Genomic DNA, 22,473 nt, shown 5'->3' with positions numbered 1-22,473 from the left:
AGGCCCTTGCTTCGCCTCACCTGCTTCCCCAGGACCTCAGAGTCCCACAGTGGCAGACACACTGGCCTCCCCCACCTTGCCCTTTACCAGCAGTTAGATACCGGCTCAAACCATGGGGCTGCCTCTTACTGTGCAGGCAAGGAACTTTGCCTCCCTGAGCCTCGGTTTCCCCATCTGTTAATTGAGAATAAAGGTGGAACTTGCATCATCCTGTGTACCAAACAAGAATGTGGGTAAAACCCAAATACTCAGTGGTTATTGGCAGGGACATATTGAGCAAGCCTAATGTGAAAATCTAAAATATGAACTTTTGATTCATTAATTTCCCAAAAGGAAAATTCTATGCTGACTTCACATGATGGGTTGCAGTCAAAACAGAGATTAAGTAGAAATGCTGTCTACAGCTTACATATATAAGGTGTATATGAAACATAAATGGATTTCATGTTTAGATTTGGGTCCCATCCCCCAAGTTCCCATTATAGGGATAGAAAATCCAAAATCCAAAGCACTTTGGCCCAGAGCTTTATGGATATGGTTTACTCAGCCTGTGTTGTTTTGATGGCAAACCTTTCCGAAATTGGCCACAGATCTCCTTTTTAAGTGTACATTCTTGCCGCAACCTGGCTGGGCACAGAATCACGAGCCACTCAAGCAGGAACAAAACTTTATTTTTGAAAAAGCCGCCAATACCCCGTACGCGTCCGGCTAGCAAGCTGGTCCACACACGTGGTATTGGTGACTTTTTCAAAAATAAAGTTTTGTTCCTGCTTGAGTGGCTTGTGATTCTGTGCCCAGCCGGGTTGCGGCAATTGGTGTTATTAGCACCATCCAGACTTGTTTACGAACTCTAACATTTCTCTGGCAAAATACCAGGTGTTATTTTGACTTGTTTACAGACCTTAACACATTCTGTACCTCTTCTCTTCAGTAATTCATTCCACTTTGGACATGTCTGCCATCTTTGACATACCTAAAGGGAATCCTCTCTGCCCTGTGCCAACGACAAAGAGTCTTGACGTGCTTTAATTTGTATCACTCTACTTTTTATTTAAAAACATTCATTTTTGTTTTAGGGGGAAGTAAATTCTTATTACCACTCTTCCTTATGGATTTTTTAAAATATACTTTTCCTTAGACTTTTTAGCAGGGCTCTGGGACTTATAAACTTGGTTGGAAAGTGCCTTTTGCTAGCAGACACAAATGATCATTTGGCTGGGTATAAAATTTGAGGTTCCCGGGTATTCTCTTTCAGTGCTTTTATGGGCGTCTTGTTGTTGTTGAGAAATCTGCTCTTTAATTGACGTTTCTTTGTAGAAACCTATTTTTTCCCTCTGGTGTTTTTGTTTTGTTGTTTTTTCCCCCATATGGGGGATTGAACCCAGGGATACTCTACCACTAAGCTACACCCCCAGGCCTCCTTTTTAGTTTGAGAAAGCATCTTGCTAAGTTGAGCCCAGGCTAGCCTTGAACTCAAGATCCTCCCATCTCAGCCTCCTGAATAGCTGGGATTACAATCACATCTGGCTTTTTTTTTTTTTTTTTTTTGTAGCACTGGGGATGGAATCCAGGGCCTCACATATGCTAAGCAGGTACTTTATTACTGAGCTACACCCCAGCCCTTTCCCTGTTTTTAAGTTTTTGTTGGTATTCTGTGTATGCTGCTTAGGTGTGGATTTGTTTTTATTTACTCTGCCTTGGAATGTTTTGTTCCTTTCCATTCTAGAAGACTCATAATCCTCTCTTCACTTTTTATCTTCTTCCTCAGTAGTTCCTGTTAGAAATATGATGGACCATCTTTCTCAGTCCTGAATGCCTCTTGACTTTTCTTTCACATGTTCTATCGTTCGATGCTCTGTTCAGAATCAGTTCCTTGGATCTGTCTTCTAGTTCACTAATTCTTTCTTTAGCTATCACAATGCTACCGCCTTCCCCTGGCTACTTCGTTTTAACTCCAATGATTCAAAAAAAAATGTTTATAAATCCTATATTTTAAAACTCACCTCTTTTTCATAGGGTACAGAACTTTCATTCTTTATAATGATTTAAGGCCTGTCTCTTCTGTTTTGCCTTCTTGGGGTGCTGTTCCTATGGTGAACTGTGTCTGACTCTCCCTTGGGGGGCTCCTTTGCTCATGTGCATTGGTTTTGATGATGACCTTCTCTTTGGACTCCCCCCACTCCCACAGGACACCCACATGCCCTGTGTCAGAGAAGGGCCTCACCTGGTGCTTTGTGTCTGTACATACCTTAGAGTTTTCGCCAGGTTGGAAACATTATCCACCTTCTAAATTTAGGGCTGGCAGCATAGCTCAGTGGTAGAGCCCTTGCCTCGCACGTGAAAGGCCCTGGGCTCCGTCCCCAGCATCACGCACACAGAGCTTCTCAGTGTGGGCCGCCTGCACCACTGCAGTGCGACGCAGGCTCAGAGTATTGATCCCTCCCAAGAAGCTACCCTTTCCCCTGCCTCCTTCCAACTGAGTCCTTATTGTTCCCTAATAAGTGTCCTTCTTGTTCTCTGGACTGATGGGGAACATTTTCTTACAAGGAGTGGCAACATTTTCAGTTCCAGATTTTTTTTTTTTTTTTTTTTTTGCAGTGATCTCAGTTCAAGTTCACACACACAAGCCTGAGGCCACCCTGGTCACTCCATGGAATTGAAGCCCCCATCTTTAGCTGTCAGGGCCTGTGACCATTCTAACATCCCTGGACACCTCAGTCACATCAATCCCTCACCCTGCTGGGTCTCAGTGTTCCCCCCACCCCAAAATGGCTTTGGCACCCAGGATGTCCCTTGCTTTTAAGCTTAGCATAACATCACCTGTTTCTTGATTTCTCCAGGGTTTCAGGCATCTCTAGTGCCAGGTAGAGTCTGAATTAGCTTCAAGTAGAACGAGCTGCTGCTCTTTATCTAAATGCCCTACCACAGTAATCCTTTTACTTTAGATAAGTCCGGCTCCACTTAATTTGGCCTCAGGATAAATCTGGAGCTGAAGATAGTTCTGGAAGGATGCGAAAACCAGCTACATAGATTCTCTGAAAGACGCCCACTCTCCAAATCTTTACTAACTCTTGGAGGCTTTTTCTCCTCCCCTTCTGCACCTTGAGTCTTTTTATTGAACACTCACCCTTGTTTTCTTAATCACATAAATGACACGTATTCATTGTTCTAGTCGTTTCTAAGTTTTGACACGGAGTATAGCAAGTGGTTAGGAGAGCAGATTCCGGAACCACACAGACCCTATTTTAAATCCCAGTTCGGCTGCTCTTGGCTGTGTGGCCTTCAGCGAGTGATTCAACCTCTCTGAGACTCAGTTTCCTGGTCTGTACAATGGGTGTTGAGAACCGACCTCGGAGGCAGGCACTTGTTAGGAGAACTGAGATCATGTCTGCCCAGTGCTTGGCTGAGTGCCTGCCTCTGAGTCACTGTTAACACCTGGTAGTTATTATTACCGCTAAAAGGCAAATGGTAAAGACAGAGCTGTAGGAAGAGGAGCAGAGATGAGCAAGCACAGACTGTGAATTTTTGAGGCTCGCTGCTCACCCACTCTGACAGCTTTCCAAGTTGCTTATGAGAGCAGGATATGTTCAAAAGTCAAGTTGGTTCACTCTGCCCCCAGGGATTTTTTTTTTCTGTGTAGAACAAAGCCCACAGATCTTAGCAAGACCTCTGGTTACCAGAGATGATCATGTCATCGGGGTGCAGAGGTGGCCCTGGGGCGCAGCTGCTGGGAATCCCGTGGCTGGGTTGAAGCTGGCCTCAGCTGGGGCTTAAGGTGCCTCCTGAAAACCAGCAATTAATCACCACGAGCTGCCTCCTCGGTGCAGAACCGAGTCGGGTTTGAGAACCCCCTTCTCAAGGCCAAGTGCGCTCAAATGCATCTTGTTAAAGTCCCAGCGACCAGATGCAGTCAGTTGTGCAGGCATTTGGCTTCCAAGGACAAGGCAGGTGGAAGAGAAGAGAAGCCCCCTGCAGGGCGGGGGGCATCGGGGTGCAAGAGGCACCCAGCTCCTGAGGCCGAGGAGGCTGGTCCCTGCCTGCACCTCTCAGAGCCCAGGGTTAGTCATTGCTTTGGCTGTAGCCCCAGGTGGCACACAGCAAGCTGCGCCTCCCCACAGCCTGGAGCCAGGGGACAGCCAACAGCCATGGGATCACTCAGGGGCATAAATAATAACTGCCATGGCAACTCCAGTGTCACACCCTCCTCCCGCCAGAGCCGGCTAAGTAGGATGTGATTTTCTTTTCTTTTTGAAAAATTGGGGCAAACATTCATGTAACAGAAAACTTGCCATTTTCACCACTTTTAAGGGACACAACTCGATGGATGGCGCTAGCTAGGTGCATCTGCAACGATGTGTCATCTGTCACCACCCATCACTCCTGGCCCTGTACCCTTAGCAGTCGCTGCTCCCTCCTCCCCCAGCCCTTGGCAACCGCAGGGCCGCTTGCTGTTTCTATGGCTCCGTCAAGTTCAAGTTCGGACACGTCACTCAAATGGAAGCGCCTCGCAGGTGGCAGCGTGGCCGCCTCCAGCGCTTCACAGAACCTTCCCGGAGTCTCAGCGCGTGTCGCGGCTTGGTTCCTCCCATCGCCGATTCCCTTCCACCCACCCTTTGATTTTCCATGTGCGGGGTTGAGGAGGTGGTGGAGGAGTGCGCATGTGCCGCGGGGCGGTTTCCACCCCCAGTGACCTGTCCAGGGGGTGCTGCCGTCATCCTGGGTCCCCGAGGAGGGAGCAGCCGCGGGGAGCTCGGTGGCTCGTTCAGGGGGCCGATTAGGAGGACTGAAGCTGGGGACCTGACCAGCATCTCTTGGCAGAGTGACCCGCCCTGGTGTGGCCTGGCTCCCCTCTGTGTCCCTGGCCTGTCTGCCGAGAGACTGCAGGCACAAGCCCTGGGGGCTTTGAAGTCCCTGAGACCTACCTGGTGGCCCCTGGGCATCCTGGGGGCTGTGTTGAGGCCCAAGGCGTTGGAGACAGCAGGAGGCAGGTGGCTCTGGGGGGAGCAGGGGCAGGCTCTTTGCTGCCCCTGTCACCTCTGTGCCCTATCTCGGGGCTCACAACCAGGTCCTGGTCTGGCCCTCTGCATCGGGCTCCAGTGTATTGGCAGGTGCACTGGGGCTTGTTCCTGGCTTGGTGTCCTCTGTCCACTCAGGGGGCAGTCCATGTGCCTGAGCCTGATGCAAAAGGGCTTCCCTGATCTGTCCTGCCACCTTCTGCTGCCGTGTCCCTCGCTCCCTCCCTGTATCCTGAAGGCCTCAAGCTCCCTGAGCTATATCCAGTCTCTGCCCTGTCCCCTGCTCTCTCCATAGCCTCTGGGACCCCGCCAGGCATCCCCCACTGTCCCAGCCCAGTGAACTGGCATCTCCTCTCTGGCCACAGAGCTGTTTGGCCAGTAGACACAGCCTTGTCCTGGATCCGGACAAGGTGACACACGTTTCCAACAGACCAGGGCTCAGTGGTGTGCATCTGTCTGTCCGGCCTCCATTGTATGAATACCCTCCATTTTGTTTATCCACTTATTGGTTGATGGCCGTTTGGGTTATTTCCACCACCTTTGAGCGCTGGGGACGAGTGCTGTGTGACGACATGGATTTCCCAGGTTTCGGGTGTGTGTGTGTGTGTGTGTGTGTGTGTGTGTGTGTGTGTGTGTTTATCTTGGGTGTATTCTTTGAAGTGGAATGAATAGGTCACGTGGTAATTCTGTTTAATTAATTGAAATGCCAAACTCTTTCCACCGAGCCGAGCAGCGCCACCGTCCACGTGATCAGTAATGTAAGAGTTCTAATTACCCCACAGCCTCCACCAACTCTTGTTCTTCATTGTCACTGTCAAGGTTAAAAAAAAAGGATCCAAGAAATCTCTGTTAATTGCAGAGAAAGTTAAAGATAAGAAAGACCAAGGGCTGAGAGGGCTGTCTTGCCATCCACATGCGCAGACCACCTCTTTTGCTGTACCCCCTTTTCCTGTTTGTTCCTCGGGCACACACGTGTGTATCCGTGTGAACTCCCACGTGTAAATGAGATATTAGAGCTTGTTGGGGTTTCCACTTACTGAGATGCCAGGATTGTGTTTTTATTTTCCGTGCCCCACAGTGTTTTTAAAATATTTCTTAAGACTGTGTAATCGCCCAACCTGAGGGTGCACCAGGATTTATTTGGACAGTTTCCCGAGGCCCCACATTCCCTCGTTCTTTTGCGGTTCTAAATGGGCATCCGCAGGTCCTCTTGCCTGTTCATCTCTCTGCGCTCCTGTTCATTCCCGGGGATGAGTTCCCAGGGATCACGGTGCTGGTTTGTGGGGACCAGATCAGTGCTGACACCAACGCAATGCGAGGTGCACTGAGTCTAATTTTCTAGTCACTGTATAGGTGACGGTCCAGGTTTTCTAGTAGCCATGTTAAAAAGGGAAATGGGTAAAATGAATCTTAATCTCTAATTTAGTCTGTTTAAAACATGATCCTTCCTCCGGGCACAGCAGCCCACACCTGTGATTCCAGCAACTCAGGAGGCTGAGGTAGGAGGATTGAAATTCTGAGGTCAGCCTGGGCAATTCAGTAGATCCTGTCTCCAAATAAAGAGGGCTGGGGATGCAGCCGTCAATGACAGCATGCCCCTGGGTTCAAGCCCAGGGCTGTAATATATATATTATTGAGATTTTTCTATTTTCCATATGAAGACCTTGTAAGCCACTGTGTGGTCACACCCCAGCATGCCTCCGTCTGGACTTGCCGCTTTTCAGGGGCTCAGTGACCCCAGGTGGCTGGTGGCTGTCACAGGGGACAGCACAGGTGTCTTCGTTTTAGTGGGTGCTTTGGATACAAAGTCATAAGCCATCCCCCCCCCTCCCTTGAAACCCCACCAGCTGCACAGAAGGGTGTGCATTTCCTTCAGGTTGAAATCTAACACCCCAAATAAGGAGGTCGGAGCTGCCAGGAATGAAACCCCACTCTGCCCGCTGTGTCCATGGCAACGGGGACCTCCCTGAGCCCTGGAGAAGGTGAGGAAGAGGAAGCTGTGGAGGAGCCTGCAGACGGAGGTCTGGTGAAGGGGAAGGCAGCTCCCTAGGTGGGTGTGGGAGCGTGCTCGCGAGCTCCACCCAGGGCCAGGGCTGCCTTCTGGGGGTGGAGGGAGCCCAGACCTGGAGCTTAGCAAGCAGCTGCTCTACCACTGAGCTGCGCCCCAGCCGCCCAGGTGTCTTGAGACTGGGCGCCCAGTTCATTGTGGGGGAGGAGTCTCGGCTGAGCTGAAGATGAGTCCTTGGCTCTGGGGACTTGGGTGCCAGAAAGAGGGGACCCCGAGAAAGGAGGCTGTCTTTCCGATACTCTGCTCCCAATCAGGCAGGACTGAGAGAGAGAACCTATGTGCGTGTGGTGGACACGGTTAGGCGGCAGCTGTTCCTTAGATCAGCCTGGTCTGATGGCCCTCCCTCTTCCTAGCTGTGTGATCCCGTCTCTGGAATGGGGAGAGTCCGTGGATGAGTGGACTTTGTGAATCAGGCTCTGTAATAGTGGGGTTGGGCACAGATCCCAGGAAACAGTAAGTGCTCAGTTAATTCCTGTCTTATTGTCGTGATTATGTATGCGACTTGTTGTTATGCATATGATTTTTTTTTTGGGGGGGGTGAGATAGGGTCTCATTTTGTTGCCCAGGCTGGCCTTGAACTTGGGATCCTCCCACTTCAGCCTCCCGAGTAGGTACGATTACAGGCAGACACCACAACACCTGACTTTTAAATGACTTTATTGAAATAAAATTGACACACCATGAAATTCACCCATTTAAGCAGTGCTGCAGAGATTTTAGTCTAATCACAAGATCATGCACCATCCGCACGGTCTAATTTAATTCCCCCACTCACACAAGAAACCCAGTCCCCATTAGCAGAAGTCTCCCCAGTTCCCTTCGCCAGCCCCAGGTCTCCCTGCGGGTCTGGATTCTCCTGCCTGGGCATCTGGTCTAGATGGAACCACAGTTGTTGTGCAGCTGGCCTGCCACGCACCACCCTGTGCCTGTTCAGGGGCCTGATCTTTATTTCTGATCAGATTTGTGCATTTTTGAAAACCTGTGGGTCAGGGCCAGGGACTTTCTGTGATCACTGATCACACAAAGGGAGACTGTGTGGGCGACAAGGAAGAAAAAAATGAACAAAGCAAACACAAAAGGGAACCATACATATAAAATGATTATTTTTGCAAGGCTCTTGGAGTTCCAATGGTGGATCCACTTCTTTCAAAGTTAATGACCTTGAGCAAGTTACTATCCCTTCCAAACCTCAATTTGTTCCTGTGTCACACAGGAAGAGTGTGTCCTGCACAGGACACGGGTGCCTGGGGCGTGGTGCTTAGCCAAGGGCTTCTCATTACAAATGTTTTGCCCCATGTGGGCCCCAATGTGTCCTGAGAGCTGTGTTCTAGGACTGGTGCATGGGACGGAGAAAAATTGGAGCCTATAAGTGAATATGAAGTAAAACAAAGTCCTTAATTCCAATCTTGAGAGTTAATTGCTACTATTTGGGAGGAAATAACTCATGGGGCTTTATTATCACATCTGCATTTGTATACATTGACCCACTTCCAACACGGTGTCACAGTGGCTTTGTAGCCAAACACTGTTTGGAATGTCTCACCACGTCAAACACGTGATCATCGTGGTTTTGAGGTGAGGTCTGGATAACTGCTCAGGCTGGCCTCAAACCCCTGGGTTCAAGCAAGCAGTTCTTCTGCCTCAGCCTCCTGAGTCACAATTGTCGCTTTTAAAGCCAGAATCCTTTTTAATTCTTTTTTTTTTTTTTGCTAACCACACAGTAATGTATTGGACAGTCTGCTTTTGACAGGCATTCGGGTTGAATGCCATGTCACAAGTCTGGTGACGCAATGTGCCGAAGTCTGGCTTGGCACAAATCAGGAGCCACTTGTCAAAAAGAAACTAACTTTATTTTTAGAACTACAAACGCCAAACAAAACAGCTCCAGGGAAAAACCCTCAGAGCCCAACTGCCACCACCGGCTTCCACAAGCCTCTCTCCCCCACACCAGCCTCCCAACCTCCCACACTCCTCCTCCTCTTGAGGCCGATTGGCTGGGTTGCGTGGGCAGAGCCAAAGAAGTCACCCAATGAGCAGCTCCGTGGAGGAGCCAATCAGCTAGATGTTGCTGGGGCAGCTGTGAGCCAATCATCAGCTGGCAGTCTGAAGGGCAGGGAAACAGCCCAATGAACATCACCGCAGAGGAGCCAATCAGCTAGATGTTGCTGGGGCAGTCTGAAGCTTGCTGGCAGCTGGAAGTTTGCTGGGGCCCCTTTGGCTGTGGCTCTCAACATCTCCCCCTCTCTGTTTAAACAACAAGCATGTGGCTTATGGACCGTGCCTGCCTTAGGTTGTCCAATACATATGGTCCTTACCCGTCTTCGGATGAGCTGACCTCAGGGCGTCAGCCTCCTGTCTTAGGTTGGTACCATTGTAATTGGATCTTACCCGTCATTGACTACCGGTCCAGTATACAGCCACACCTGTGGAGAGGTCTCAGCGGGGGGGGGGGGGGTGAGGTTCTTTGCCTCACCTCTGTTGACCCTCAAATTTTAGCTGAATGATCATGACAAGCAGAAGGGAGGAAGATATACCAAGTCAATTGACGGCTCCTTTTGGGAAAATTGTACCACCGATGAAATCATCAGCAAAAATACCCCAACACTACCACAAGTCGCTGCACCAACAGATAGTTCACAATGCATACAAATGACACATAGTTCCGTAAGCAGTTCAGTGCAAGTTCTGTAAGCAGTTCAGTGATGGCTATTGCAGAAACTGTAGATTAGTTTTTTCTTTGTCTTCACCGGCACAGGGATGAAGATAGGAATTCTGGCAATAATGACTAAAGAAAAAATTAGGTAACATTCCAGAAGACACTAAAAGAAAACAATTTTTTTAACAATTTATATTATCTTCATCGGCACTGGGATGAAGATAGAAATTCTGGCAATAATGGCTAAAGAAAAAATTAGGTAACATTCCAGAAGACACTAAAAGAAAACAATTTTCTTAACAATTTATATTATCTTCATCTGAAGATAGAAATTCTGGCAATAATGGCTAAAGAAAAAATTAGGTAACATTTCAGAAGGCACTAAAAGAAAACAATTTTCTTAACAATTTACATTATAGTGAAGAGAATTATTAAATATAATGAAAACGAAAGGTGAGAGTAAACAAACAGATCTGTTAACCTCCTTTTTTGTTTACATATTAAAACAATTCTTAACAGTTATTTACCCAATTTAAATTAAACCATTTAAATCACGTGAATAAAAATAAAAAAAAAATATTTGGATCCATCTTTTCATGAGCGCTCATCATATATGATATATGGAAATACGTACATTGGACATACGTACATTCATACATATAACACAAAACACAAGTGTGCACACATAATATAATACATACAACACATAACATAATAGTAAAGGCCTTATAACTTTTTACAGGTAAAATCTCTATTGCAATGTTTAAAAACTCTATAGTCAAAAAAAAAAAAATAGAACTGATCAGCAAAACATTAACCTAGGTCTGTATGAGCTCAAAAAAATAAAATAGAACTTCATGATATGGGAAAGGGCAATAATAAAATAGATATTGAAAAAAGCATCCTGGTTCTGTCGCAGATGTAAGGATAGCCAAATTGGAGTTTTGGATATCAGCTATTATGGATTTGAGCTAAATCATCTTCTTTTTGGTCTGTAGAAATCGCTTTAGTTAATCTCTCTGGAATCCAAATCGGCTGCTGTTCTCCCTGTGGAAACACAAAAACAGACCCCCGACTCCAGACAATCACTGGGTCAGAACCTTGGTTAATCTCTCTGGAATCCAAATCGGCTGCTGTTCTGGGTCAGAACCTTGGTTAATCTCTCTGGAATCCAAATCGGCTGCTGTTCTTCCTGTGGAAACACACAAACAGACCCCCGATTCCAGACAATTACTGGGTCAGGACCTTTCCATTGTCCTGTTAGAATATCTTTCCAAAGTACCTTGGGCTTATGTACATTTTTTGGACACATATGCCTTTCTGCAGCACTAAGTCCTGATGAATCCAAATTTAAAAAGTTTAGAGTAAAAAGGGTTATTTTAAGTTTATCTTTGGGGAATATATACCCCTTCCCAATTCCATCTTTTTGCTTTAATAAGTACATTTTAATAGTTTGATGAGCTCTTTCAACTATGCCTTGTCCCTGTGGATTGTATGGGATTCCTGTTATATGAGTAATGCCAAATGATGAGCAAAATTGTTTAAAAGAAGTAGACGTATAACCAGGGGCATTATCTGTTTTTAACTGTTTTGGAATGCCCACAGTGGCAAAATTTTGTAAGCAATGAGCTATAACATCTTTAGTTTTTTCGCCGGCATGAAGGGAGCCCATCAAAAATCCAGAAGAAGTATCAACTGTAACATGCAAATATTTTAATTTTCCAAATTCTGGCAAGTGTGTGACGTCCATCTGCCAAATATGGTTAGGCATCAATCCTCTAGGATTGACTCCAAGATTAACTTGTGGTAAAAAGGTCACACAATTTTGACATTGTTTTATTATTTGTCTAGCTTGTTCCTTAGTTATTTTAAAACGCTTTTGTAAAGTATTAGCATTGACATGGAATCTTTCATGAAAATTTATAGCTTCTTCTAGTACAGAGAAAATATGTATGTCACGTGTAGTTTTATCTGCTAAATCATTGCCTAAACTAAGGGCTCCAGGCAATCCTGTATGTGCCCTGATATGTCCTATAAAGAATGGATCTTTTCTGTCCCAGATTAAACTTTGTATAGTGGAAAACAAAGAGAAAACAGTAGAAGAAGGGGAAATTCTACCAGCATCTTCAAGGGATACTATAGCATTAACTATATACTGGCTATCAGAAAATAAATTAAATACAGAATCTTTAAACATCACAAAAGTTTGTAATACTGCATTAAGCTCTACTTTTTGAGCTGATTGTTTGGGTACTAAAAATGTAAAAGTTTGATCAGGTGTAACTATTGCTGCTGTACCATTATTTGACCCATCAGTGAATATATTTGGAGCATTCATGATAGGTGTTTTTCTTGTCATTTTTGGAAAAATTACAGGATGCAATGACCAAAAAGACAATAAAGGATTAGATGGTAAGTGGTTATCAAATGAAACATTAGATTTGCACATTATTATTGCCCAAGTATTTAACTCATTAGCTAATTCATCAATTTGATTCATAGTATATGGAGTAATAATTTTATGGGGAGAAATTCCAAACACTGCCTTTGCTGTTTTTATTCCTTTGAGTATTAATTGTCCTACAGCCTCAGGATATCTAGTAAGAATAGTGTTAGGAGAATAAGATAAATGTATCCATAATAATGGACCTTCTTGCCAAAATACTCCTGTAGGAATATTTTTTGTTGGTAGTACAATAAATAATAAAGGCAAACTTATATCAATTCTATCCAAATGCATATTTTCCATATATGTTTCAATGATTTTTAATGCCTTTCTTGCTTCAGGCGTTAACATTCGGGGTGAATTTGGATCTGATGGACCTTTTAGGATATCAAATAAAGGTCCCAATTCTCCTGTTGGAATACCTAGATAAGGCCTTATCCAATTTATGTCTCCTAATAACTTTTGAAAGTCATTAAGTGATTTGAGTTGATCAACTCGTATTTGAATTTTTGGTGGACGGACCATGGTTGAGGATAATAGAACTCCTAAATAATTAATTGGAAAATTTAATTGTACTTTATCTATTGCTATCTCTAGATTATAATTTTTTAATAAGTTTATAAGTGTGGCATAACATTCTAGCAATGTGTTTTTAGCTTTGTGTGCTAATAATACATCATCCATATAATGAAATATTTGTAGTTCAGGATTTTGATTTCTAAGTGGCTGGATTACTTTGTTAACATAAATTTGACACATAGTTGGGCTGTTAGCCATCCCTTGAGGGAGTACTTTCCATTCATATCTCTGATCAGGACCTTCATTATTTAGTGCAGGGATAGTAAATGCAAAACGTGGACTATCCTCAGGATGAATTGGAATTGAAAAAAAACAATCTTTAATATCTATAACTAAAACATACCAGGTTTTTGGCAAAGCAGACAATTGAGGAATCCCCGATTGAGCAGGTCCCATAATGACCATTTCATTGTTAATGGCTCTTAAATCTTGCAGTAATCTCCATTTACCAGATTTCTTTTTGATGACAAAAATGGGAGTATTATGGGGAGATACAGAAGGTTGTATATGTCCTTCCGCTAATTGTTGTTTGACCAGATCATGGGCTACTTGTGTCTTTTCTTTAGTCAAGGGCCACTGAGGAACCCATACTGGTCTTTCTGATTTCCATGTAATTTTTATTGTCTCAGTGGCCCTTTGTGAAAATCCAACCCATGTCTGTCTGTTCCTTGATCTATTTGTATTGGTGCTGCTATACATTGTTCTTGTCTTTCTAATCTTTTTCCTTTCCTAAAACCTTGTCTAGCCATAATAGTGGGTGCATTTTGATTGATATTATTTGTTAATGTCAAACCTAATTGATCTAAGACATCTCGTCCCCATAAATTTACGGGAAGATGATCCAATACATATGGCTGTATAGTTCCTTCACATCCTTCAGGATCCTTCCAATCTAATAGCATTGCACTTCTATCGGGATTAGTCGCCACTCCTAGGCCTCGAAGCGATTGAGTGGCTTGTTGTAATGGCCAATGTTTTGGCCATTCTTGACGAGAGATGATGCTAAGGTCTGCACCTGTATCCAGTAGCCCATTAAATTCATGTCCTTGAATATTTAGTTTTAGCATGGGGCGAGAATCTAAATTTAAAGAAAGCATAGCCCAATCTACACCTGTGGAGCCTAATCCCTTGGAACCTCTGTCTACAACATGACTGGAAAATTTATCATGTAGGCTTGGTATTATTAGTAACTGTGCTATTCTATCTCCTGGTGAAATTACTGATATACCCTTTGGAGAACTGGCTATAATTTTTATTTCACCTTCATAATTGGAATCAATTACCCCAGGACTTATCAAAAGTCCTTTTAGAGTAGAAGAGCTGCGTCCCAATAATAAGCCTACTGTTCCTTTGGGAAGAGGTCCTTTTACCCCTGTGGGAATGATTTGAACTCCCATCTCTGGAGTTAGTACTGATTTGGTGGAGGCGCAGATGTCCAACCCTGCGCTCCCTCTGGTTTGTCTGATGAGGGATCTGATGTGCTGGGCACTACCCTGACGGGGTTGCTGGGGTTGCTGGGTTCCTCCAGTGCTCCGTATATTTGTGGTTTGGGGCCCCGGAGCATTGGGGCCCCCTGTCCATTTTTTGGCAACGGAGCCCGATGCCTTTGTCCACGATATTGTGGATAAACACCTTGTCCTTGTTCGTTTTTTGATAATGGAGTACCCTCTATGGTGGTTTGAGGACGGTATTCATTAGCCCAATATAATGGAGTACCCTCTATGGTGGTTTGAGAACGGCATTCATTAGCCCAATGTCTCCCTCTACGGCATCGTGGGCAAATACCCGGTATTCTACTTGTTTGATACCTAGTTTTGTTAAACCCTCCTCCTATGGGGCAATTCCTTTTAAAATGTCCTGTTTGTTGACAATTGTAGCATGTTCTTGGCCTGGCATCTAAAGCCTGTTTTACTGCAGCTGCCACAATTTGCCCTTGTTCATTAATGTCTCTGGCATCTAAAACCTGCTTTACTGCAGCTGCCACAATTTGCCCTTGTTCATTAATGTCTCTGGCATCTAAAGCCTGTTTTACTGCAGCTGCCACAATTTGCCCTTGTTCATTAATGTCTCTGGCATCTAAAGCTTGTTTTACTGCAGCTGCCACAATTTGCCCTTGTTCATTAATGTCTCTACATAATTTAATATATGTGTTTAAATCTTCATGTTTCCATGGTCTAATGATATCTCTACACCAACGATTCGCTTGGTCATAAGCCAGTTGTTTTATAAATGGCATTGCTTGTTCTGTATTCCCAAAAACTCTGGTAGCTGTTTGAATAAGCCTATCTACAAATTCAGCGTAAGGTTCATTAGCTCCTTGTATTATCTTAGATAATTGACCTTGTAAACCTCCAGGTTCTTGTAAAGTCTTCCATGCCCTAACTGCATCTACAGCAATTTGTAGGATCATATGCAAGTTGTTGCTGCCGATCCTCATAAGGTCCCTTTCCTAACAACATATCTAGATTTCTCTGAGGATAACCAGCTGCTGCATTTCGACTAGCCGTCTCTTTGCAAAATTCCTCATTGGCAACCTTCCATAACAGGTATTGTCCTCCATTTAGCACAGCTTTACACAAACTAGCCCAATCTGCTGGCGTCATGCTTAAGTTGGTAATGGATTCGACCAAGCTTACAGTGAAGGGTGCTTGAGGACCATAGGTTGCTACAGCCTCTTTTAGCTCCTTCACTGATTTGAAATTTAAACCCTGGTAAGTTCGCTGCCCTCCTACCTCAAATACAGGGCATACTTGAGATCCTGTCTCAGGATCCCAACTATCAACTGCGGGGGTTGGGAGTCTCTTAGCATATGGAGGTGGTGCTGTTGATTGGACACTTATGCCCTCTGGTGATAGAGTGCTGTTAGTAGCAGTCTCCTGTAGAGGTGGCGCTGTTGGTTGAACACTTACGCCGTCTGGTGATAGAATGCTATTAGTAGCAGTCTCCTGTAGAGGCGGTGCTGTTGGTTGGACACTTACGCTCTCTAATAAAAGGGTCTTATTAGCAGTCTCCTGTTTTAACTTTTCCCCTGATAGATTTTTCTGCTCTAAACTTTCTTCCTCTGTCTCACTATCTCGAAAGACCTTCTCTTTCACTTGAATCTTTTCCTCTTTCTGACTAGCTCGAGCTTTTACTTGAATCTTTTCCTCTGTCTGACTAACTTGAGAGACTTCCTCTTCTACTTGAATCAATATGTCTTCTTCTTCCTCTACCTCTGTCTGAACTGAAGGCTTTGGACTAAGCAAATCAGATATGTACGTCCACAATGTCAATGTGCCAACTGGCAGAGTCCCTGGGCTGTTCTTTTCTATTCTTTTTAAATCTTCACCATGATGGTTCCATTGTGATATATCTAACAACTCCTCCTTAAAAAGCCATGGGCTATATTCTTGTATTATATCAACGTATGCCCTGACTGCTCTTGATTTTACTGGGAAGCCTCCTTCCTTTAACAATTTACTTAACACTCTTTCGGTTTGTTTTTTACTAATTGCTGATCCCGTATTTCTACTATAATACAACCCAGCAAGATAACAGCAAATAAAACCGAGACAGAATCCAATAAAAAGGGAACCACACAAAATCATTATAACAGCCTTTCTATCCTCCTGACATATGTATCCGTCCTTTCTCCCTATCTGTTCCTCAAACGCAAATAGTTTTTCCTCAGATGTGAGTGGTTTTTCTTCCCTCTTACTCATCTCCAGGGACAGGAAAGTTAAAACAAAAACGAAGCAAAACAAAAGAGGAGACTTAGAATGGCTCCCCATCCTCTCGCCCTGCCCTCAGGGGCGAGCAGTTTACTTACCCTCAGTTGCTCCCCGTGCGAGCCACCAAATGCCGAAGTCTGGCTTGGCACAAATCAGGAGCCACTTGTCAAAAAGAAACTAACTTTATTTTTAGAACTACAAACGCCAAACAAAACAGCTCCAGGGAAAAACCCTCAGAGCCCAACTGCCACCACCGGCTTCCACAAGCCTCTCTCCCCCACACCAGCCTTTTCCTCCCACAATCCTCCTCCTCTTGAGGCCGATTGGCTGGGTTGCGTGGGCAGAGCCAAAGAAGTCACCCAATGAGCAGCTCCGTGGAGGAGCCAATCAGCTAGATGTTGCTGGGGCAGCTGTGAGCCAATCATCAGCTGGCAGTCTGAAGGGCAGGGAAACAGCCCAATGAACATCACCGCAGAGGAGCCAATCAGCTAGATGTTGCTGGGGCAGTCTGAAGCTTGCTGGCAGCTGGAAGTTTGCTGGGGCCCCTTTGGCTGTGGCTCTCAACAGCAATGTACAGAAACTTTGTTTCACATGCAAACTAAATGTCACACAAAGCCACCTTGAGCCTATCTACATAAAGTGCATGTGAAACTTAAATGAATTTCATGTGTAGCCGCGAGTTCCATTCCCATGGTATTTCCCCATATATATGCAAATAGTCCAAAATCTGGAAAAAAATCCAAAATCTGAAATGCATGGTCTCAAGGATTTCAGATAAGGGATACCCGACCTGCATAAGGAGTGACACAGTGACATGTTCATTTTTGGGACCTGTGGGGTTCACTTTTTTTTTTTCCTGGATAGATTTCCACTAAGTAGAATGACTGAAACTTTTAACAAAGTTTTTTTTTTAATGATCTAACACGCACACAGAGCACACACATGTATATGCATGTATGAGCACCCAGCCCCGTGACCTTTCCAAGAACACACATGTGTGACCTGGGTCCAAATCGGGAAGTGGGACATTCCCAGCACCCACACCCCCCTGTACCCCTCAGCTCTAACTCTGTAGCTGAGTCCTGCCTGCCTTGAGCCAAGAGGAGGGGAGGGAAGCCTTCCAGGGGTGCCCTTCCGAGTGTGCCCAAAGGGCAGGGAAGGAGGCGCCCACCCGGGAGGTACTCCATTAGCAACTTGTGGGAGAAAGGTTCCTGCAGGCAGTCAGTCGCCTAGGCAATAGGTGAAGGGCTCTGGATGCATTAGCGTCTGATTTCCTTTCCTGTGGAATCAGCCCCGCCCTCCCGGGAGGACCCAGTTATTTATTATTTACACCGACTGTCCTTTGGCCTCAGACTCCTCACGCCCTCACTCTTTCAGGGCTGGCTCCTTTTTGCTCATTGTTCAATGGTTTCCTTTTTCGTTGCTGAATACTATTCAGTTATCCACACATCACCCTTTAGCACAGTGACTCTGTGCCATTGCTGGGCAGGGGACAGTCTTCAGTCCAGGGTGATCTCACGGTGCTCACGGGCATCCTCCCACACATTCTTGGGGCATGGGACTGCGGGGACATTGGGTGGGCCAGTCAGTGTCCTTGCTGACACACCTGTGACAAGATGGCCACGTTTTCCTCCATAAAGGCTCGGCGTTGCCCCTGCGGGTTACTTAACCTTTCCAAGTATCCGTGTGCGCGCGGGCAAGGCGGGGATGCCGCCCCTCCAGGGCGCCGCATGGCGGATGAGCTAATGCCTGGAGCCGCGCCCAGCCCAGGTTGGCAGCCTCCAAGACGACTTCCTACCAACAGCAGCTGCTCGGGATGCTTGAGGAGTCTGAGCTGCGGATCCTTGAAGAGCACACAGCTTGAGCCTGTTGGGGGGCGGGGGAGTGACCAGTTGGCCCAGCAAGTCCATGTTCCTGTGGCAAGAGGAGCTGGGGACTTGCGGGCCAGGGGTGCTGAGAAGACTGTGGGGGGACAGCAGCCCCCAGCCCAGCCGCTGCCCTGGGAAGCTTTGCCTGGGCTACACACGTCCCCGGGAGCCAGCCCTGAAGGCCTTGAGGGCAGATAGTGACCGCAGGGCAGGCAGGGCAGGCTGTGATGGAGTCCCAGCTCCACCACGTGCAGATCATGTGACCTGAACCCTCTCTGTGGCCGTACTCCAGTGGCCACACCAAGATCGCTCTGTGTCCTCCCTTGCAGGGTTGTTGTGCAGATGAAATGAGAAATGCCCGTGTTCCGTAAAACAAGCCCCCGACCTGTGGGCGCGCCCCTTAGAAAGCCCAGAACCCAGAGGGTCCCATCTCAGAAGTGGCTCAGCCAAGAGTGAAGTGTTGAAGACACAGAGGTGTTCTGGGAGCTTGAGTGGGTTCAGATCGTCCCCCACGGCCACCGGGATCAAAACTTGAGCCCTTCCCTTTCCCTGCCCTATGGCATCAGATTCTTGGAACATTTCTTACTCCAAGATTCTCGAACAGCTTTCCACATCAGCCTGCTCCTCTGCATGTGTGTGTGTGTGTGTGTGTGTGTGTGTGTGTGTGTGTGTGTGGGTGGTGGGGTTGGGGGGTTCCTGGGGATTGAACACAGAGCCACTCTACCACTGAGCCATATCCCAGCTCTGTATTCATTCCTCCGTTGATCTGACAGACTTTTGCTAAGTCACTGAAACTGGCCTCTAACTTGTGATCCTCCTGCCTCAGCCTCCCAAGCTGCTGGGGTTGCAGGCGTGCGCCATAGCGCCCAGCTTCATCTAACTCTTAATCTGCCTTTCTCAGCTTGGAAAAACCCCATCCTGTGAAGTCAGAGAGGAGGTCACATAAGCAGATCCAGCTTTGTCCTTAGTGGGCTGGGGCTGGACCATGGTTGAGAGAGGATGGCGAGGTCTGTCTGCCCTGTTATTAGTTCACAGTTGTGTTACTACTAAGAGAGCAGGTAACCCCAGGGCTGCTCTGCCAGGCACAGTGGGGACCCTCCACTTTCTTGTCCAGCCTTGAGTTTTTCCTGGGTGGGTGCTGTCATGACAAGGACCCCAGCACCCAGGTGAGGAGGGGGCAGAAGAGTGTCCACAGCCTCCTCTGGTCTCCCAAGTTCCTCTGTCAGTGATGCGTGTCTTCTTTCCTTTTCTTTCTCTACTCTCAGTCTCCTCGGAGCAGATTGAGCAGCTGCACCGGAGGTTTAAGCAGCTGAGTGGAGACCAGCCCACCATCCGGTAAGACCTGCCACTGGCTGGCGTGGGCACCAGGCTGGGCCTGTGGCGCTCGGGGACTTTCCTTTGTTTTTCTCTTCCCTGAGGGCAGCGGAGGGTTGGGAGAGCCCCCAGTGGCCCCTGTCCTGAAACAAGCCTGCAGTTGTTTAAATTCTTCTGGTCCCTTCTAAGACAAGATGTCCCCTAGCTGGAGGGGACAAGCCACTTCTGTTTGTATTGGGACCAGAGATTTTTAACTGGAGTGGAGGAAGGAGAGGGGAGGAGCAGTCCCTGGGCCACCCAAGCACCAGGACCCTGCCCAGCGCTGGGCGCACAAGGTGAGTCGTGTGGTGCAGGGTGCCAGTGTGGTCCCAAGGCCCCCGTCTTGGGATTCTGCTTCCTTCCATTATTTACAGCCTCAAGTTTCTGTCAAGGAAAATAGACCTTCTCGACCGTGTTTTAAAAGTTACTTTTCTAGATGTCATCCAAGTGGTATTTTTTTTTTTTTTAATGGGAAAGAATGCCTTGGCGGTGCCCGGGGCTGGCTGAGTAGTTTGGAAGGAGGTTGGTGAGGGGGCCTTGGCATCCAGGGGTCGGGTGGTCACACAGTGGGCCAGAGAGCTTCAGGTGTGGCTGCAGCAAGCCCAGCTGACTGTCCCACGGGAGCAGATTTCTACCACAGACTTTCTAACAGAGATGTGTCCTCAAATAAACATCCAGGGCCTCAAGGTGACAGTCACTGGAGCTTTAAAACCTTTAAATAGTCCAGGAAGACTTCCTCCTCCTTAGTAGACAGACTTAAATGTCACCTTCCTTTTATGGAAACCAACACCAACGTCTCCACCTTCTCTTGTCTGCCTGAACAAAGGCACATTGTTGCTCGAGGGCATCCTGATCTCAGAGCATCCCTTTCAAGAGCCCGGATGCTGGTGGTGGCTTGGTTCTTGTGGTCTTATCCAAAGTCAAGGGCGACCAGGACCAGCACCCTCAGGGCCACTCACCTGCCCGCTAAGTTCCCCGCACCCCCAGGAGGGCCAGCCTGAGCCCAGTGTAAGCCACCCGGCCTCTCATTGGCTCTCATGGGATCACATGTCTGAGTCTGAGCCAATCACGGTGACCAGGAGCTGGACATGCAAATTAGGCGTGCTGCCCCGCCCCAGCTGTGAAGGCCTGGGTCTGGCTGGTGAAGAGACTTGAGGGATGGAGAGGCAAACCCCAGGTTTGGGAAGCAAATCCCTAGTTGAATCCTTCTTGCCATTGGCTGTGTGGCTTTGGGCCAGCCGCCTGTTTCTCTGAGTCTTCTTGTGGAGAAGTGGGCACGGTCCCCCCATTGGAGCAGATGCCTGCAGATGACGGAGACCGGGGCTGGGTCCTTCCACCGCACCCTGTGGAGGAGGGTGCAGAGTGGGGCTGAGCCCTGTGGGCAGGAGAAGGCCTGGAGAGGGAGGCCGTTCGGGGTTTTGGTTCCAGTGTCTATATTGCCTCACAGCCCGGCAAGGGCTTTGGGAGAATCTTGGAAGAGTGCGCCCCATGTCAACTCGAGTGCCTGTGCAAATCACCTGGCAAGCTGCTGCGATACAGGCTTTGGCCCTGCGCGGTGGCGCACACCTGTCATCCCAGCGGCTGGGGAGGCTGAGGCAGGAGGATGGCGAGTTCAAAGTCAGCCTCGGCAAAAGTGAGGCCCTAAGCACCTCAGTGAGATCCTGTCTCTAAATGAAATACAAAATAGGGCTGGGGATGCAGCTCAGTGCCCCTGAGTTCAATCCCTGGTACAAAAAAAAAAGATACAGGCTTTGCCTGGGCAGGTCTGGGGTGGGCTTTGGAACAGCATTTCTAACTAGCGCTGCAGACGCTCAGCACCCAGGACAGCGCACAGTAGGTCTTCCTCGGTGGGACAGCTGCCAACAGCTCTTATGTGACTCTGCACCACCTTTGTGTTGACACTGATTCTCCGCTTCCCGCTCCTCACCAGCAGGACAGGGGCTCAGGTGAAACGGTGGCCCTCCCCACCCTCCCCAGAGTGCCTATTTGTAATAGGATATTTTGGGGACGTGACCCAAGTCCAAACATGAAATTCACCCCTGTCTCAAACACAACTTATGTGCCTAGGTGAATTTCATCTCTTAACTTTGTGTGAAACTCGGTCTCGTGGTGTGGCATTGTCCAGTTGCTGGTCATGTCACCAAGTCCCAGATTTTGCATTTTCTAATTAAGGATGCTCAAACCTGTGAAAAGAGCCCAGGCAAGGAGGATCTGGGGTCAGAACTGCCCACAGGTGAGGCTGCTGTTCCTTGAGCTTGTCGAGGGTGTGGGGCAGAGGGGTGTGTCCCTGTGGTCCTGCACAGCCCCACAGGAAGCTGTAGGAACACTTGCTCTCTCCAGGTGGCAGGCAGGAAGCAGGGCTCTGAGAGAGGACCGAGAGTTCAAAGCCAGCCTCGGCAAGAGTGAGCCTCTTGGTCACACAGCTTCTAAGTGGAGGAGCCAGATTTTCATCTTAGATATGCCATTTTCTACCCATGTCCTGTCTGGACCCCTCTGTCTCAAAAATCACCTCAGAACTTCTGGGGGCAGGTTGACCCTGAAGCATTTACTGCCCCGCTTCAGGACCCCACTTTTAGGTATACCCTCTTTTGGGGAGGGAAGCGCCTGGGATTGAACCCAGGGCCTCGCACATGCTAAGCAAGTGCTCTGCCGCTGAGCTGCACACCAGCCCTTTGGATCTTTTAAGTTGCCCGGGTTAACCTCAAGCTTGCCATCCTTCTGCCTCCGCCTCCTGAATGCTGGGATTATAGGTGTGGCTGGTGGGGTTCTTCACAAGGC

General features: G+C 47.3%; 1 protein-coding gene across 9 annotated transcripts in view; it reads left to right on the top strand.

Annotated features, from left to right (window-relative positions):
• The window catches only part of Tesc (tescalcin), a 47,522-nt gene that overhangs the window by 6,714 nt on the left and 18,335 nt on the right, over positions 1-22,473 (top strand). For all 9 annotated transcript variants that reach the window (XR_013434788.1, XR_013434789.1, XR_013434790.1 and 6 more), the window contains exon 2: positions 19,608-19,677. Coding sequence is in view for 6 of the 9 variants with exons in the window: in XM_078039102.1 (XP_077895228.1) it covers positions 19,608-19,677 (70 nt within the window). In the remaining 3 variants the exon portion in view is untranslated. The remainder of the gene's footprint in view (positions 1-19,607; positions 19,678-22,473) is intronic.

The sequence above is a fragment of the Ictidomys tridecemlineatus genome, chromosome 2, assembly GCF_052094955.1.
Source record: "Ictidomys tridecemlineatus isolate mIctTri1 chromosome 2, mIctTri1.hap1, whole genome shotgun sequence".
In the NCBI taxonomy this organism is placed as follows: Eukaryota; Metazoa; Chordata; class Mammalia; order Rodentia; family Sciuridae; genus Ictidomys; species Ictidomys tridecemlineatus.
The sequence above is the reverse complement of the archived record's forward strand: the minus strand, read 5'-3'. Positions and strand labels throughout refer to the sequence as shown.